General features: G+C 36.6%; 1 protein-coding gene across 1 annotated transcript in view; it reads left to right on the plus strand.

Moving 5' to 3' along the window:
• PKD2 (polycystin 2, transient receptor potential cation channel) overlaps window positions 1-17424 on the plus strand; it is a 57835-nt gene extending 40411 nt beyond the window's left edge. Inside the window, exons 10-15 of the mRNA XM_081053878.1 lie at window positions 1899-1997; window positions 10050-10171; window positions 10425-10542; window positions 11313-11476; window positions 14372-14519; window positions 14890-17424. Of these exons, the coding sequence (XP_080910004.1) occupies window positions 1899-1997; window positions 10050-10171; window positions 10425-10542; window positions 11313-11476; window positions 14372-14519; window positions 14890-15126 (888 nt within the window). The 3' untranslated portion in view covers window positions 15127-17424. The remainder of the gene's footprint in view (window positions 1-1898; window positions 1998-10049; window positions 10172-10424; window positions 10543-11312; window positions 11477-14371; window positions 14520-14889) is intronic.
• Window positions 17425-18783: the final 1359 nt, after the last annotated feature.

Raw genomic sequence — 18783 nt, forward strand, 5'->3', positions numbered from 1 at the left:
TCAGTCAGCTGAGTGAGGGACATAATTGTGGCAATTGGAAATGCTAAAATGTGAACTTGTTTGAATGGTGTCCTCTAGTAGGTAGCACCTTCTAAATTATTCAGTCATTATGTCAGATCAATCACTAGAACATGAAAAGAAGCTCTTAGTTTTTGTCTTTACACTACAGTAAGTTTTTGTACTGCCGCGCAAAAAGGAATTACTCTCCCTGAACCTCCCAGAGAGAAAGGGGAGGCTGCTGTCAGTTCAAACCTTTCTTTTATGGATATGACAAGCCAACTGGAGGGTTTGCCACCCTTCTGAGATGACTGCCAAGTGTTAATTTATTGCACCTACTTAATAAGAAGCCACAGTGGTGTGAGGTGGCCCAGCTGAGGCACAAAGCAAAAGGCCCATCATCAACAGGGAAAGACCACTGATTGCAGATGTTCATCCTACAATTAACGGAGAGAAGGAAAGTAAACTTCCTCTCCCCATACCTTCAAGAGCCTTTCTCAGCCACTTTCTGTTTTTTGAAATCTCTTCAGAGGATGCATACTTTAATACATTTCAACTAAGATATTTGCAGGCAACCGCTGTTTGGAAACAAAACAGATGCCTGGGTTGGAAAGGAGAAGGTGGGAGATGTTATTCTGACTGTAGCTGTCTGCCCTTGGAAATGAGCATTAAGCCAGGAACTGTGTATTCTATATTCTATTCTCATATCTGCTGCAGAATCTTAAATATTTTTCCTTAATTCATAGCAATTCAATAGCCCAGCAAAATAATAGATCTATCATTTGTTCATTCATCAATCATTCAATAAATATTTATTGAGCCACAGTATTCCAGGAAATGTGCTAGATACAGGGAATGCAGGGTAAGGAAAATAGAGACCAACTCTGCCCTTATGAAGAGTCTATGAACTTGCAGGAAAACAGATATAATCAGATACACAACTTTATATTTACAAATCATAGTGCTAAAAAGGAAAGCCAAAGGAAGAGCATGTTAAAGAAGGACTTGATCAACTGGGTACAGTGCTTCCAGAAAATCTTTTAGAAACAGGTGTTGGGAAGGAAAATGTCAGGAAAATGAACTAACCATTACTGAATAATATTGGCTATAAATTATGTAGCATTTACCATACGTTAGGCCTGTCTTTAAGCACTTTAGATAGATTATGTCAGTCGTTCTTACAACAAATCTGTGTGTGTGTGGGGGGGAAGATACTATTATTTCTTCCATTTTATAAATGCAAAAACAAATAAATACATTTTTAAATGAAGATTAGAAAGTTTAAACAATTTAGTCGTATCAGTGCCAAGACTGAAACCCAAGTTTGCTTGACTCCAAAGTGTATTTCTTGTCGACTAAGCTTTTCTTGACTATCTTCCTGCTCAGCCTACCATATTCCTATTTGCAAAGATCATTTTAACTCTTAAAAATTTGTTCTGTAAACCTCATCTATTATATAACAGTATTTGGAATAAGCATAGAATTCCATTTGTCTGTTGAAATTTGAAGAGCTGTTTAGAGTTCTACACTTCAAATAATTTATGTCAAATGAAAAATGCAGAGAACGTAGATAAGCAAAAATAATAAAATAATCCATTCATAGTTAAATACATTAATATTTTGTTGTATTTCATTATTGTCTCTTTTTGCAAAATATATTATAATATGTGGTTTTGTAAGTAAGAAAATATGTTGCATTTTCCTTTGGCATAACTTCATTGAAAAAATAATTTTCCCAAACAATATGGTAGCAAAACTATTAATTTATGACTTCTTAAGATATCAAATTGTAAAAAAAGAAAAAAGGAACAAAAAAGGCATGTGTCAAAGATTAGACTGATGTTTACAAAATATACTTAGGTTTCTTCTTTAACCTCACCTTTCCTTTGATTTACAAACAGAATATGTTCTTGGCCATCATCAATGACACTTACTCTGAAGTTAAATCTGATTTGGCCCAGCAGAAAGCTGAAATGGAACTCTCAGATCTTATCAGAAAGGTATGACAAGCCCCAATTCTCAGAATTGTTTTGAACATAAAATGAGCATTGTTTCAGCCAGATTTCCAAATCAACATTAATTGATTGTCATTGTTTAAAATAAAGAGTAGATTGCTATATTGTAGGAATAATCTAAGTCATTTCAGAGAGATGGAGCTACAGCCAGCTGAACTCCTTTAATGCCCTGGATTAAATTCTCAATAAACTCTTTGGATTCTTGGAGCTGAGCTGCTGGTTTCTGAGCTGCTGGTTTCATCCCCTTTATTTATTTTGACACCTTTTCTAGCTGGCTCTCATTTGCACATCCAAAGTTCAGAATAAACTAGAAGGGAAAAATACAAAGATGTTTCCACCTTTTCTATTTCAATTACAGTTTTTAAAAAAAAGAAAAGAAAAAAAGTTTCTGTGGCAAATACTTTGTAGTTCACCCTTTATTATTAACTTTCCAGGCAAGTTTTAACATAGTCAAAGGCAAAGGTCCATGGAGTAAGGACACAGCCTAAGGGACTGAGAACTTTCACTTATGCACCTTCTCAGGATATGTTTATGTTTAATGTTAAACGGAAGGGCAGGACTGGGAAGTTGGGCAGCTTTGCTCTTCTTAGTGTGACTTCTTTATTTGGTTTAAAATACAAAACTTAACAACAAATATCTACATCTAAAGCACACAGCTTGTTTCCTAACATCATTTTCTAAGATATAGTGGCTCCTTTTCTGTTATTTCAAACCAAAGGACTATGTTGTCTGTGAATCCTGTTGTAATAGAGAACTTGCACTTCTTAAAACAAAGTGCTTTGGATGGGACCTAAGATTTACATTATCCTGAATTTGCATAACAGTTGACTACATTGCAGCAAATCTTGAGGGTGTACACAAGCAGTCCTCACTTTGCACTTTTGTTCTGATAGGCACACATTTCAGTTAAATCATACCAGCCCCTCAATACGGTTCGAACTCCAATTATCACAGTGCGTTGACTGTGAATAACAGTATGAAGTACAAACTTCACTTTCAGTTACCACAGTTTATTAACTGAGTGATAAAGTTCAAACTTCCCTACAAATCGTGACCAGAGTAACAGATGTGCATCATAATCGGTGACCTATAATGTCACCTCTTGCAAAGTCTCGGATTGTCACTGAGGATCTGCTATTCAGTTCACGCACAAAACATGTAGTTGTGCTACTTCCTTGTATCCCAGTGATAATCCATGTGACATTTTACGAAAAGGAATTGGAAGGGAGAGTGGACGAGCACAGATGAAAGCATAGCAAAGAAAAAAGCATCACAACCCTGGAAGTGAAAATCAAAACAAACGTATTGGATTTATAGAAGAAAGAAGTAGCTGGCCACGGGAATGTCACTGCCACCATTCGAGAGATCTAGACATACAGCTAACAGAACAAGGCAAATTTATCAATACGAATGGACGATTGTGACAGAGTGGATGAAGATGTCACAGGGGAAGTGACACTGGCAAAAAATTTCACATGGAAGGAATTCTTGGCAGTATTTCACAACACTAAAAGTACAAAGAATACAATTTTGGAAGCTGACCCATATTAAGAAAGGATTATGATTATGGTAACTCACCAAGACATAGGAAAGATGCTCACTCCATACCATAAATTACACAAGACTAAGGCAAGCAGTGTTCAAAATACTCTGGATAAGTTTTCTTGTTTGGGGTTTCTTTGCTTTTTCCCCTTAGGGAAAAGAGCGGTACTACTTATATTGCCAAGGAGATAATGAATGGATCCAGTAATTTCTGAGTTTACCTCAGGAAGGCTTAACTATCCATTAACCACATTCTTGAATTCAGGCTAGAACATCACATATTTCAGATTTTATACTAAATCACAGGCTTGGACCCAGTGCAAATTTAAGCAGTGAGTGGGTTGAGACGAGCTTCATATGCTACTGTCTTGGCCCCAAGCTCACAAATCATTAGACAAACTGGGATCCTCTTCACTAGTGAAAATCACTATCATGTGCTAATAACAATAGCAATAATAATAATAATAATAATAATAATAATAATAATAATAGCTAATACTTTTGCATCCTTATAATGAAAACTGTGGGGTAAGAACAGACTTTCCTCAAGGTTTTGGCTAGCCTAACAATCAAATAGACATGAGACAGGTTAGCAAGAGAAAATAACCAAATTTATTACATACATATATATGAGAACCTCACATACATAATAAGAGAGTCAGAGACTCCACATGCACGAGAGGTTTAGAGACAGAACTTGTTATATAAGGCATCCTGAACTAGGGATGAGGGAAGGTGCCTTGGAGGCTTCCAAAGGTCATTGCAGGATGATAAGAAGAGCAGACCTTTAGTAAATAGAAGTTTGCCTTGCCTGGTGAAAACTAAGAAGTAAGCAACTGTGAACTGTTACACCAGTATTTTATTTAGAGTCATATATTTATGAACACATATCACTTTCTAGGTATATATGTTATTTCCTCACAGCACAAATTTTTTTAATGTGGCATAGGACATGTTTACTAATAGACCCAAACATCTTTAGTTCCTCTATTATAAAAAGCAAAAAGTTGACATACATATGTTCAGTAATTAACGTTTCATTATTTTATCTAATGTGGACATTCTGTGATTATCCATCATTTAACTAGCAAAATATTAAAATTTCAAGTTACCCAAGAGATTTAGGAAATCCTTTTCAACAATATAATTATTGCTAAAGAGTTCACCTAAAAAGAAACCTTTGATCCTACTTACATTTATTTAATTTACTTGCTCTTAAAAATAAAGTTTATCGATTACTTATGAAAATATCATCATACCAAGTTACTTCTCTTGCTGACAAATTTTGTAACAGAGAATTCGTTTGACTAATAAACCCAGGTAGAGTAAAGGTATTATTTAATGCTGATTATTCTAAAGATATGTCTATTTAACCAAACCAAACTCAAACCAGCTTTAATCTCAAATATTTTTCCAGATTATGTGATTCTAAAAAGTTTGGGGATTAGTTTCTGTTATATTTTTGAGAATTCTCATATAAGTGCTTATTCGTTTAAGCCAACTTAATAGAGCTTCTTTTTTTAATAAATTAACAATACCATCCAGAGGTAGAAAATACTAGACTTCTTGGGGAGATCACTGCATAAATTATATAAATGCCTAACCTCTGTGCTGTACACCTGAAACTAATGTAAAATAATATTGAATGTCAATTATAATGAAATATACACGTGTATATATATACATGTATATATATATATACACATATATATGTATATATAGTCACGGGATGTAAAGTACAGCATGGGGAATATAGACAGTGGTCTTGTAACAGCTATGTATGGTGTCAAATGGGTAGTAGACTTGTCGGGGTTATCACTCTGAGGGGTGTAAATGTCTAATCATTAATCATTATGTTGCTTTGTACATCTGAAACTAATAATAATAAAAAAAACACAGCACACATAAACATACGAGCAGACATGAACAGAAAACTCCTAGCCTTCATTTTAAAATTACTGCCATAGGATGGATAAGATAATGTAAAAGAACAGTTGGATCCAAACTCTGTTTCTGGCAGCAAAAAATTAAGGTTACCTATATAGATGGCTAAAGCTTATTCTTACTAATATTCGTGGGAAAAGCACTTAAGATTTGTATTTGTCCTTCGCAAGGGAGTCTTGGAGCCATAGAAGCAGTTTGTGCTTTCCAAAACACCTCAGTGTCCCTTTTTTTCCTTCAGTCTTAAGAATTGTGGATAATAAAGATAGCTGGGCTTTGAACTGCTTCTAGAACTACATTTCCGGTTTCATAAAAATTTGTAAGATGAGAACAGCTCCTCTAAAAATCTGGGCTGTAACTTAAGTGGCATCATAAATTGACCTACCTGTCTAACTACATAATCTCTAACTTGCCTCCTTCCCCTTGGGTATAAAGTTTTATTTTATCTGAGGGAGAGAGCTCAAAAGAAAAAAAAATTCCTGTCAGGCTCTGTCATTAGTTTCAATTTGGCCAAATTTCTCATCAAAAAGTTATTAAATCCTTTGAAATATCTTGTCAGGTTTCCGCTGGGACAAACAGTAAATATTTCCAGCATTATTAAACAATTCCATAGACCCAAGAGGGTGCAAAAAGGTTAGCTACCTTCTTGAGTCTTTTCCTCTGACAGCCAAAAGAAAGAACTGGCAGCCCTCATAATACACTTAGTGAGTGAGACACAATGTCTCTTCCATAATACACTCAGGTAAAAGAGATGCAATCAATTAAAGTTGACATAACTTTTTTAAACATGAAGGCTGTTCAAACATTCCAATTTTCATAATCTTATCAATCTTTACATTTCTATATTCTTTTAATCTAATTGTAGCTTGAGTCAGAGCTTCACCAATGGATTTTGGTACCACAGTTCATGGAGTGCTGGAAATTTATTTTTTCTATCTCCTGACCATTTTATCCACTCTTGAGTAAAAAGGCTTTGGGTTCCCATCAAGAGGTTAAGCCAGGGGACCTGTTATCAATCTTTAACTTGATTTAACCAGCTTGACTGTTGCCCCGAGTGACTGATTGCTGGTCAGATTTTTCATTGTATTCATTTCCCTACAGTCTTTTAAATGTCTCCACACGGGTAAATAGAGCAGACTTATTTGTGGGGAGTAACAGAAAGTCAATTTGGCCCATTCAGCCTTTGGTAGCGCTGTACTAAAACCTTTGTTTTAACCCCGTGAATATCTGTTTTATTTATTCCACTTTTTTCTTTCTAATTAGCACATTCCTTATAATAGCCATTGGAATTTTAGATTGTAATTTCATTAAGGGATGACAGCAATGTGATAGGACCCTACCCATAAATGGAGTTGAGCCCACGTTTCTGTCTGGCCACATTATGGAGCTTCCAACCTGACAGTTACCAAGCTGAGTTCTTAAGACATAAAATTTTAGGTTGTCTTTTAGTAAGATTTTGCCACTCTTTTTCTTTCATTTTTCTTTTTTAGGTACAGGACAATTGTACTTCCGATGTATTTTTTTTTTTTTTACAGTATCTGTAAATGTCTGAAGATAAATAGGAAGGGGTCTGTCTGAGTAGACTTCGATTTTTGTTTTAATTCCTCTCCTTCCATCATATTCAGGGAATCTTAATGACTAGCTTTTATAACAATATGAGAGATAAGAAAAAAAATTTCTTTCTTTTCGATTTAGAAGTTTTTCCAATTAAAAGGATCCATTGTCTGGCCTTGACATTAGGATCTATAGTGACTCAAACCAATACTATGGATGTAAGAGGCATCCTCAGAGGAGACTGCAAAAAGATGCAAGGATGTTTATTGCCAGAGTGAGCCTGAGAAATATGGGATGGGTTCTGTCTTTGAACAGCTGTTGCAGAACACAGGGCATCACATGCTTTCCCCATTTGGACAGAGGAAGGTTTAAGATTCCCTAAGCTTGGATCCACCGCCTACTTGGCTGCCCACATTTACATAAGCGTCCTCGCCTGGTGGGGATAATAGACCATCTCTAGGAGGAACCAGGTAGACACAGAAAATTCCGTAGAGAACTAGTCATGGCCGGATAGACAGCAAGATGCACCTTAACAAGTGCCCCCTCTGGATGGTGGAGGCCGGAGAGAAAATATTCTCACTGGTCATAAGGCCCAGCTCTCAGGACATACAACATGAAGAAAGGAGAGAAACCAGACAGAGACAGAGACAAACAAAACCTATGAGTACTCATATCAAGGAAACGAGTCGCTAGCCCAAGAAACTAGTTTCACAAACATTTTCTCCTGCCAATCTAAATTTAGAAGAGAGGAAAAGACTCTCACCACCTTTGCTTCCACCGGACCCTGCAGACAGAGATCTGGGGGTGTGCTGCCTTGGTAAGCCCCTTACCTTCTGCCAGCATGTGTCAAATGCCCCAGGATCTCCTCATCTGCAGCAGCCTCGTGGGGAAGCACGGGGTTCCAGCAGTGAGTTTACCCTACTCCTTGCATCAGCTGTGGGCGAGGAACAGACTTTCCTCTACCTTCAAGGTTCTTCTGGCTGATCTAATCATCATAGACATGAGACAGAGTAGCAAGAGAAAAATAACCAAATTTAATGCATACACATATATGTATGGGAACCCCACATACATGAGCAAGTCAGAGATGACACATGCACGAGAGCTTTGGAGATAGAAAGGGAACATGGGGATATAAGACATCCTGAGCTAAGGATGAGGTAAGGTGCCTTAAAGGCTTGAAAGGTTCATTGCAACATGATAAGAACAGATGCTTAGTAAATGAGAGTTTGTCCTGCCCTATAGATAGGTCAAAAGAGGTTATCTCTAATAATCTCTTATTATGGCAAGGCCCCTAATTCAAGTTATTCTAGGTAATTAAGGGAAGGGCAAAGTTTCTCTTGAACCTGAGGCTAAAGGTGTCTTCAGCTCAAAACAATCTGCATACCACGAGGCATATCTTGGAGTGACTCATTACCAATCCCCATAACACAATGCTAAATACTTTACATGTATATTATCTCATTTCTTTCTGATGGCAGCTATGTGAATTGATTGCTGTTATGCATACTGTAGGTATGATGTAGCTGAGGCATGAAGGTAAGCATGTCCAGGGTGGTATACGGTACCCATTGGGCTTATCCATAGCACATGACTGGGCCGGGACTTGGACCCAGGTCTATCTGGCTACAAGTTCATGCCTTTAGCACATTCAAAAGACTTTACATATGGCAAAAGGAACTTGCTTTATTTGGATAGGAAAGTAGGAAGGCAATTCTAGTGCCTTCTCCTTTCAATAACAATATGAACTGCTCAAAGTGAGTAATTGAGATGCTTCTAAGCATAGGTGATTCAGTATTTTGAATCCCAGAGTGCTGTTATAGAAATAAGTCGCAGTGTAAATCATACTTTTCTTCTAAGATATGTACTGTGAGATATTCAGGGTGGTTGGCTCTTTTCTTTGCTGTTTGGAAAGCGTAAAATTTCCATTTGTGTTATTTATAACATCTCTGACTTTGAAGTGCTCAACTCTTATCTTGATAGCCACTGGCCTGGCTGCCAAAATATTTAGTAAAAGTGGTTTGGGAATACACACTCACCATGTTTGGTTTGGGGGAATATTCACCGTCACAGTCTATGGAGCTGCCACGCAGCCCCAAAGTCTCATAATAATTGCACCATATCATCTCAAAAGAATCTTGCAGTGAGAAAGGTGGCCCCTTTGGGAGGTGTCATTGAAATCCCAACATTTAGGTCCAATTGGTAGAGGGGGTTGCTTGATGTTGTAATTTAGAAGGTCTTAGGATACGTTTACGATAAAACTTAGGAAAAGTTTTTGCAAAGAAATAAAATACTTTAATTTTCAATGTTTCTAATGTTTTAAATTTGAATGTAGTAAATATTCATTTTACTATTTTTTTAAAATTTCCCTATGACTTTATAACCAACACAAGGGAGTTTTTACTGTTTGACAAACAGTTTTAAAGGTCATGGAGCAATCATAATTTTTCCTGTTGATTATTAACATCACTTTGTACAGTTTGAGCTTGCACTTTTATAGTCCTACACTAAAATGCAAAGCAAGGTCAGCCTGTAGTTTATTAATGAAAAATCCACATTCACATTTTACTTAATTTTTTTATGTGCTTAACATATATAAGGAAATTACTATGAGATAATATAAAAATAAACAATCTATAACTCAGATTTCTCAGTATGAAGAACTGTTGCACATTCGTACATATTCTGAGGCAGACAGCTATGAAACATATAGTAAATTTCATTTCTATAACCTAAACTTGAGTTCATATATGAGCAAAAGGCCCTTAGTTCTTGACTTACTGAAAGTCTTTGACTCTTTTCATATAACTCTTCCACAACAGTTTTGTGGAAAAATCGGGATACTTTCGTTATTCATGCATTCAACATGTACTTGATGAGTGGCCAACTCATGTCAAGCACTCTTCTGGTTACTGGGTTTACAGTAATTACTACTGTAAATGGAAGGTAAAGCAAATGCAAAAGGAGAATACACTAAGCCAAGTATTTTCTTTTCAACAGGGCTACCATAAAGCTTTGGTCAAGCTAAAACTAAAAAAAAATACTGTGGATGACATTTCCGAGAGTCTGCGGCAAGGGGGAGGCAAGTTAAACTTTGATGAACTTCGCCAAGATCTCAAAGGGTGAGAATTACGTTTTCTGAGGACCTGGGATGTTGCTTATGCAAAGATAAATTGTTGGAAATAAGGATATTTCTGACCCAAGTACTCATAGAGACACTTTTTTTTTTTTTAGAGGTGGGTGTCTTTCTGGAACATATTGTAAGAGGAGGACTATCCCTGATTCAGCAATTTCTCCTTTCCTCTTGCATTTTGTTGTCTCTGGGTTGGAACATGTACGTGAATGAGTTCATCTATAACCTCTCAATAATTTCAGGAAGGGCCATACTGATGCGGAAATTGAGGCAATATTCACAAAGTATGACCAAGATGGAGACCAAGAACTGACTGAACATGAACATCAGCAGATGAGAGATGACTTGGAAAAAGAGAGGGTAGGTCTAGTTTAAGAGAATATGATTTGATTCAGCACCCAAGATATTTCAAACTCCATGCTAAACAGTGGGTGAGCCTCTCTCTCTGTCTCTCCCCACCCCCCACCTCATCTCTCTTTCTCTCTCTCGCTATCAATTTATGTATTAGTACCCTGCTTATTCTAACAAGGATATGTAACACAATAATGTATAAAAATGCAGTTGGTTAGCATAAATGTGAAAAAACAAAATGAAGAATAAAGCAAAACATAGCAAAAGTGAAATATAAAACTAGACTGAATGAAGTGGGAAATGCATTCCTTAAAAACACACATGCTTATTGAAATTGGGCTACAAATTTGGCCCTAAGTTTTCTAGTAACCAACTTGAAAAGAGAAACCTGAGTAGTTACATACTTCATAATATCCATGAGAGTGCGAAAAAAGATTCCTCAAGAGATACAAAATTAGTTGATCTTTATATTAACATTTAAAATAAAACAGCTGCCTTCCATTTGAATAATTATTATGAAATTTAAAAGTAAACTTACATAGGCTTTTATAGTCAGAAAAAAATAATAAAAAGCTTAATTCATTACCTTACTGGTAATTAAAATCACTTTTGAAAATTTGTCAGTCCATGAAATTGAAAAGTATGGGAATCACAAGTCAGGTGTTAACCATAAAGAAACCTGAAGTAAAGGGCACGCACCCATTTTTCATTGGCTCAAGCCTTCAGTGAACCGTCTGTGGGGTCCAGGTGGTCCTGCTCAATGACCCCATTTTCTTCAGGAGGACCTGGACTTGGATCACAGCTCTTTACCTCGTCCCATGAGCAGCCGAAGTTTCCCACGAAGCCTGGATGACTCTGAGGAAGAGGACGATGAAGACAGTGGGCATAGCTCCAGAAGGAGGGGAAGCATCTCCAGTGGAGTTTCTTATGAAGAGTTTCAAGTGTAAGTATAAAGGAATTGCAATACACAACTTTGCTCTTACCCACTTCCTTTGTCCTGTTATTGTCAAATGTATTATGATATTTCTATGTTATAGGCCTAACGATACCTTTATGTACATATTGTCTTGTACAGTTCCTCTTTAAATCAGTTAAGAGAATAAAGAAAAAGAAATATGCATCAATGCTGCCTTTCATAGTTACGTAATTCCCTGTACCAGTGCTCTTTGTTTTTCCGTGTGCTTTTAATTACAGTACTGTCTGGGATCACTTGCTTTCAGACTGAAGAACTTCCTTTAGCATCTCTTATAAAGCAGGCCTGCTTGCATGAATTCTCTGTTTCCCTTGATCTAGGGATATTTTTATTTTACTTTCATTTCCTTCCATTGTTTCTGATGAGAAGCCAGCTGTTAAGTCATTTTTTTCTTGCTGCTTTCAAGATTTTTTTCTTTGTCTTTAACCTTTCAGTATTTTTACTATGATATGTCTGAGTGTGGATCTTTTTGCAGTTGTCCTACTTGATGTTCACTAAGCTTCTTGGATGTGTGATATTTTCATCAAATTTAGTAAGTTTTCAATCATATGTCTTCAAATATTTTTCTGTCCCTTCCTTTCTTTCCTTTCCTTCTGGGACTCCCAGTATGTGTATGTCGGGGTACATAATGTTATCCCATATTTCTCTTAGGCTCTCTTCATTTTTCTTCATTCTTTTTTGACTCTGTTCTTCAGATTGCATAGTTTCTATCCATCCATCTCAAGTTCACCAATTTATTCTTCTGCCTGCTCAAATCTATTGTTGAGACTCTCTAGTGAATTTTTCATGTATTGTACTTTTCAACTCCAGAATTTCTATTTGGTCCTTTTTAATAATTTCTGTCTCTGTATTGATATTCTCTATTTGATGAGACAATGACATCATACCATCCTTTATTTATTTAAGCATGATTTCCTTTACTTTTTTGACTATATTTATATCAGCTACTTTGAACTCTTCATCTGCTAAGTCTATCTGAGCCCTCTCAAAGATGGTTTCTGTTACATGCTTTTTTCCCCTTGTGTATAGATTACATTTTCCTCTTTCTTTTTCATAATTTTTTATTGAAAACTGAAGGTGTTAAATAACGTATTACAGCAATTCTAAATAGTAATTTCCCTTCCCCCCAGGGTGTCTTTTTGTTGTTGTTTGTGTGTTTGTTCTTTAGTGAAGTCTGTTTTCTCCACATGCTGAAGCCTCTGATGTGTCCCTTGTCAGAGGGCACAGCCATGACCATGCACACAGTCATCCTGGGAAGACAGTGGCTTTAGCAGGACTCTTGTTGTCTTCCCTGATCTCCATTATCTTCGGTTCCACTAATTGTTGGCTGATTGGGCTTTTGTTTTCAGTAATGCGTTGGGCTATAAATTGCTCTACAGTCCCATCCAATTAAATGCAGGCCCCTTTGAGGGGTAGTTTTTGAGGCCAGTCTTTAGGTCTCTTCTTAGCTGTCTCTTTCCTGGTTCTCTCTGGTAAACTAGCTGGTAAGCAAGTTAACTTGTTGATCTCATGAAGACCGTCTGCTGCTAATGGCCCATCACCACCATCACCATTGTTTTCAAGAGCACTCTTAGGCTTGAATTTCCCCAGGTTTTGTTCCAAATAAAACCAGTACACTTGGGGGAAGCTTTGAAGCTCTCTGTTTTATAGCCTGACTCTGCAGAGGCAAAACCTCTATGCCACTGCTCCAGAGCTAGGGGCAAGGAGAGCAACCCATCTCTCTCAAAGTGACGGCCTGCTTCCTAAATAAGGCATTGGGCTGGAATGGTAGCCTGTGGTCTTCTCAGCCTGTCTCTCCTGGCATGGAAACTCCACCCTACCCTTGGAAGTTGAATGGGGGAAGAGAGCCTTATCTTCAGCCATTCTTGCCCAGATTAGAGCCTCTGCCACATGGATTTGAGCTAGAGACGTAGGGATGAGAAATGCTGGCAGCCTGCCCCTCCATTGGAGCTGAGGGGCCGGGAGATACTGTAGCCCTCCATTGGAGCTGAGGGGCCGGGAGCCCTGTGTCCTTTGCCCCACATACCAGAGTGGCACTTTGGTCGTACTGAGCTGGGGGCAGAGAGAGGAAGCAGATTGTGGCTCAAATGTCACAGAGTCTCACTCATCTTACTAAAAATTTAGTGGATTTTATTAAATAAATGCTTCTTTATTTGCTCTATGCCCTTAAGAAAATTTCCAGAAATTAAAACAATTTAAAAAAAATGATATTCAATAGTTTCGGTTCTTTCACTGGGAGAGGGCCTACAAAGCCCATTCCAGAAGTTATCTTCTATTAGATTTTTAAAGTATTTATATAACATTTTGCTTATTCAAAATAATGGGATCATAAGTGAACATACTGATTTCTAACTGCTTTATTTACTTACTATATTGTCAACATCACTCTACTTCATTAAATATTCTATTGCAATGTAGTTTCTGGTGTTGGCTCAGAATTCCATTGTATACATGACCAACAACATATTTAAATAATCTTGTATTAATTATTTAATGTAGTCATTTTTCATTGTCATATTCTTAATAAGTAAAACTCTCTTGAATATCCTGGTAGCCAAAAATCACACATATGCTTAATTATTTACTTTAGAAATTTTTCAGAAAAAAAGACTATCTGAATAGAAGGTAGGCATACATTTTAATGACGTCTGATACCATGTTGATTTGCAGAAGCTTTCTTTCAGTTAGCACTCCCACCAGCAATGTATGAGAGTTTATCTCTAAAGTTTGAGACTACAAGGAAAATGTTTCAGATGATCATATTGTTTAAGAAAAAATCTTAGCACTTCCATTTGAAAAGCCAACTGGGCTGAAAAGACAACAATGCAAGGTGGCTTTGTCCCTCCCCACTGTGGTTTCCTACAGCCTCGTGAGAAGAGTGGACCGAATGGAGCACTCCATCGGCAGCATTGTGTCCAAGATAGATGCTGTCATAGTGAAGCTAGAGATCATGGAGCGGGCCAAACTGAAGAGAAGGGAGGTGCTGGGAAGGCTGCTGGACGGGGTGGCCGAGGTAAGTGGTCATGTGCAACACAAACACTCCGATTCTATCCAATATCAAGGTTGTCATATTTTGTAAGCCTTAATCCAAGAGGCTTCTCTGTCGCTGTAGATCAAGTCGCTGTAGATCAAGTCATTTAGTCATAGTCGTAGTCTAAAGATGTTACTTTCTTCATACTCCACACGCCTACCTTCACGGGATGGTAGAATTAAGCAAAAACATTTCCGCTAGTAATTGGGAATTGCTGTTATGTGCTGTAAATCTCCAGCCTTAACTAATTACAAGCAGATTCTTTGGCCCCTAAATTTCCTCAGGCAATTTCTAAGTTCAAGAATATGCATCAATCTACCCTTAACATTCTAGTTTCTTTTTTGTTTATTAGGATGAAAGGCTAGGTCACGACAGTGAAATCCACAGGGAACAGATGGAACGGCTAGTGCGGGAAGAGTTGGAACGCTGGGAATGCGATGATGCAGCTTCCCAAATAAGTCATGGCTTAGGCACACCCGTGGGACTAAATGGTCAGCCTCGCCCCAGAAGCTCCCGCCCTTCTTCCTCTCAATCCACGGAAGGACTAGAAGGTGGAGCTGGAACCGGCAGTTCCAATATCCACGTGTAGGATGTTTGGTAGTACAAAAAATGGGTTCCTAATAGATGAGACGGCGGCTGTCCTGCGTTTTCATAGCAAGGACACGACAGTAAGTCCTCACTTAACATTGCTGATAGGTGCTTGGAACTGTGGTGAAACGCGTATAACGAAACCAATGTTATCATAGGCTAACTGACATAAGTAAGAGTTTAGTTCCTACAGCATCAGTTATAACTACACGATGTTATTCCAAGCCCTGCTTATTTATATGCCCTCACCACCGTATAATGCTGGTCTTTGTGACTAATTGTTAATTCTTCTGCACTTTAATTTATTTTAGATAAATTTTTCCCATGGATCAAAGAAGATTTTTTACTTTTTCTCATATAAAAAATTAGTTGTAAATATTGAGTACAGAAACAAAATCTTTGTAAAGTATTCAGAGTGGTATACCCACTTGCTACCATGACTGAGTCTTCTCAGTTTACAATGAAGTCGCCTTTTAAAGCTAGAAGAGAACTGTCAAAAGGCTTCTGAGTTTTGTTTTCAATCACAAAAATCAGTATTGTCGTTTTTGCCCAGTGTGTGAAGGGAAAGTAGGGGCATTCCTTCCCACTCAGGCTGAGGTCATGGGCTTCCTACATAGCTTTCTTTTTTAAAAGGAGCCTTTTATTTCAACTACCTTCCTGGGGTAAACTTTTCTAAAAGATGAGCTAGAAAAGAACTCCAAACAATAGAATGGGTACATAGTCACTATGCTAAGTTTCGTATGAATGGTTAAGATAAATGTTGAATACCATTTTTTTTGTTATTTTATCATATCTAACGTCAGTTGGAATAACTGTTTCACTTAATTTTTACACTATTTTTGCTCTCATTTGAAATGAGTTGCATGAAATCACCAAAGATCAGTTATGGGTTAAAATGTCATCTCTAATCATAACAGGAGAATTGGAAGGAGCCGTATCACTAAGTTAGAATTTTTCTCATAATTGGTTTAGTATAAAGATTTATTCATATATTCTCTTTCCCATGTTACTCAACTTATTTGCAAGTAACTGTAATGTTGTAACTAATCTAGGATGGACAACTTAACTAAAACTTTTTAGTATGCACTGAAAGTTTTCACTCAGCAAATTTGTTCATTTTAAATAAAATGTTAAATGTGTTCTAAATTCATATAAAAATATTGTAAAACTAAAATTTGAGTTTTGTACTGTTTAAAGAATACACATCTCAAATACTCTTAGTTCTGCATTTCAAAACTAGAATTTCTAATCTTAGCTCAATTTAATGAAAAGGAGTTTTTGATATTGAAAGTTCATCCATTATCAGAAATTACCGTGTTTCCCCAAAAATAAGACCTAACCGGAAAATAAGCTCTAGCATGATTTTTCAGGATGACGTACCCTGAACATAAGCCCTAATAAGTTTTTTGGAGCAAACCTTAAAATGAGACCCGGTCTTATTTTGGGGGAAACAAAGTATCAGCCAAAGTTTGAGTTTGCAGCATTGTTTTTTTTTTTTTTTGTCATTAGGAGAGGGTCTCAGCAAATTTATGGGGAAGAAATTGGTTTCTCAGTAAAAAATAAAAGTCTTATTTTTCAAAAGTTTTGAATAAGATGACCTGAGAGCTAATGAGACAAGCAAGAGAGCACGCAGTGCTGGTGAATAATTCATTTGGAAAACAATAGAAGAGGGGCCTGTTTTTAAATGCTATGTTTCAATGCACATGTGGTTCATTTAATTGGTAGAACATGTCAGTCACTTCTTCAATGAAAACATGAGCAAACAAACCTTTCTAAGTTGGCTTCTACAGAAATGATAAACACTGGGTTTCTTTAACAGTTATTTCCCATGGCTTCATCTCCATCTTTATTTGCAGTATGCTGCAAAAATCCTTTATTGCTAGGTACTAACGTTTGCATTCCAGGGATAGTGAGTGTATGTATTTATGTATGTGTACCATGTTGTTACATGTAAACAAACTTCAATTTGAAGTGCAGCCATTATGTGGTATCCATGTGTGTTGACCACGTGCCATATATCAATTATGGTCACTAGAAAGTCTTTTTATGATACTTACTGTTATACTTTTTTTATTTCACCTGTAAAATTTTGCAAAATTCTTTCTTTTTACCCATAAATTGCCTATTTTTGTTTTCTTTAGTCATGGAAAATTCTCTCCTTATCCTTCCCCTGTCATCTTCCCCTCTATATTAATATTATTAAGATGTTACATATGCAGGTTTCTCTCAACAATTGAGAATTTCATTAATGTGTAATACTGAGCACTTTACTTCTTAATAAAGACTTGATATAAAAGTGGATGTAAGAGTTGTCTGTTTCCTAAGTAGAAGCAATTAGATAATTTGCCTTGTATCATGAGCCTAATAGTAAAGGCTTAAACTTTCAATAATCATCTTCTCTTTTTATGTCCCAAAACAACATGATTGACACGTTACTTCTTCTGCAGTATGTATCTCTAGTAAGTTATTCTGATGATTGTGTAGAATTTCCTAGTGTGAAACTATCACATTTTACTTATGTATTCCTATAGTGAGTGGTTGGCTTGAATTGTTCTGCTATTCCAAATCTTTGTAATTCCCTTGTTGACTTTTCATGAGTTCCTCCGTGAGTACATAACAGGAGTCAGAGTGCTGAGTCCCAGGTATACGCGTATACATATTTAATTTTACGCAGAGCTGTCAGGTTGTCCTCCAGAATGACTGCACCAATCTATAATCCCACTACGTGCATGAGAGAACCACTTTTATCCAACCCTCACCAGCACTGGTACCATCCAGCTGCCTAATCTTTGTTAATGGAATGGTTTTAAAGTGAGGTCTCATTTTATTTTGCATTTCTCTTATTCCTAATAAGGTGAATCATCCCCTCATTGATCAACAGTTGGGTTTTCATTTTTGTAAATTGCCTATTAAACCCCTGAAAATCTTATAAACTGATCAATGGGAAACCAGTATGTTTTTGTTCATTGCCTATTTTTCCACTGGGTCAAGGTCTTTTTTGTTGATTTGCAAAATTTCCTGAGTTTAAGTATCAATTCCTTATCAGTTGTGGACTCTGTTAATATCTCTCATCTAACTGATAACTTTGTCAAGGTTTCCTTAGTTTTTTTTTTAATATAGTAAAATCAATCAATTTCTTTTTTTTCCTATATTATGTTTGGGGGTGTTACAGAGTCCTTTGTAAGGTCACAAACTTTTATTTATTACACTTACAGTTTTAATATATCTTAAGGGTAACTTCAGAATTTCAAATGTATAAAAGAAGCTACAAAACTGTCATTCTCAGGAGCATTTGAGATCTTGCTTTCCAGCAATTGTCAATTTAGGCACAAACAAGTTCTTATAAAATTTTTTTAAAAAAAGCAGCTTCACATAAGGTCCATAGGTATTTTTCTCTATATAATGACCCAGTTTTATCAATATGCTATTAAATAAATTTTTCCCTTACTAGTTCATGGTGTCACTAATATATTTCAGGTTTATGTATATGTGTCTGTTTTTTAACTCTTTGGCCTCTTACACCAATTTGTGAGTGTTCCTATAGTATAATTATTATTATGACTTTGTAGTATGTTTTCTATGTGGTAAGTTCTTTATACGTGCTCTCCTCTTTGCCCTTGCTTTTTTTTTTTGTAAAATTTACTAAACTATTTTTGTG

The sequence above is a fragment of the Rhinolophus hipposideros genome (assembly GCF_964194185.1).
Source record: "Rhinolophus hipposideros genome assembly, chromosome: 1".
Taxonomy (NCBI): domain Eukaryota; kingdom Metazoa; phylum Chordata; class Mammalia; order Chiroptera; family Rhinolophidae; genus Rhinolophus; species Rhinolophus hipposideros.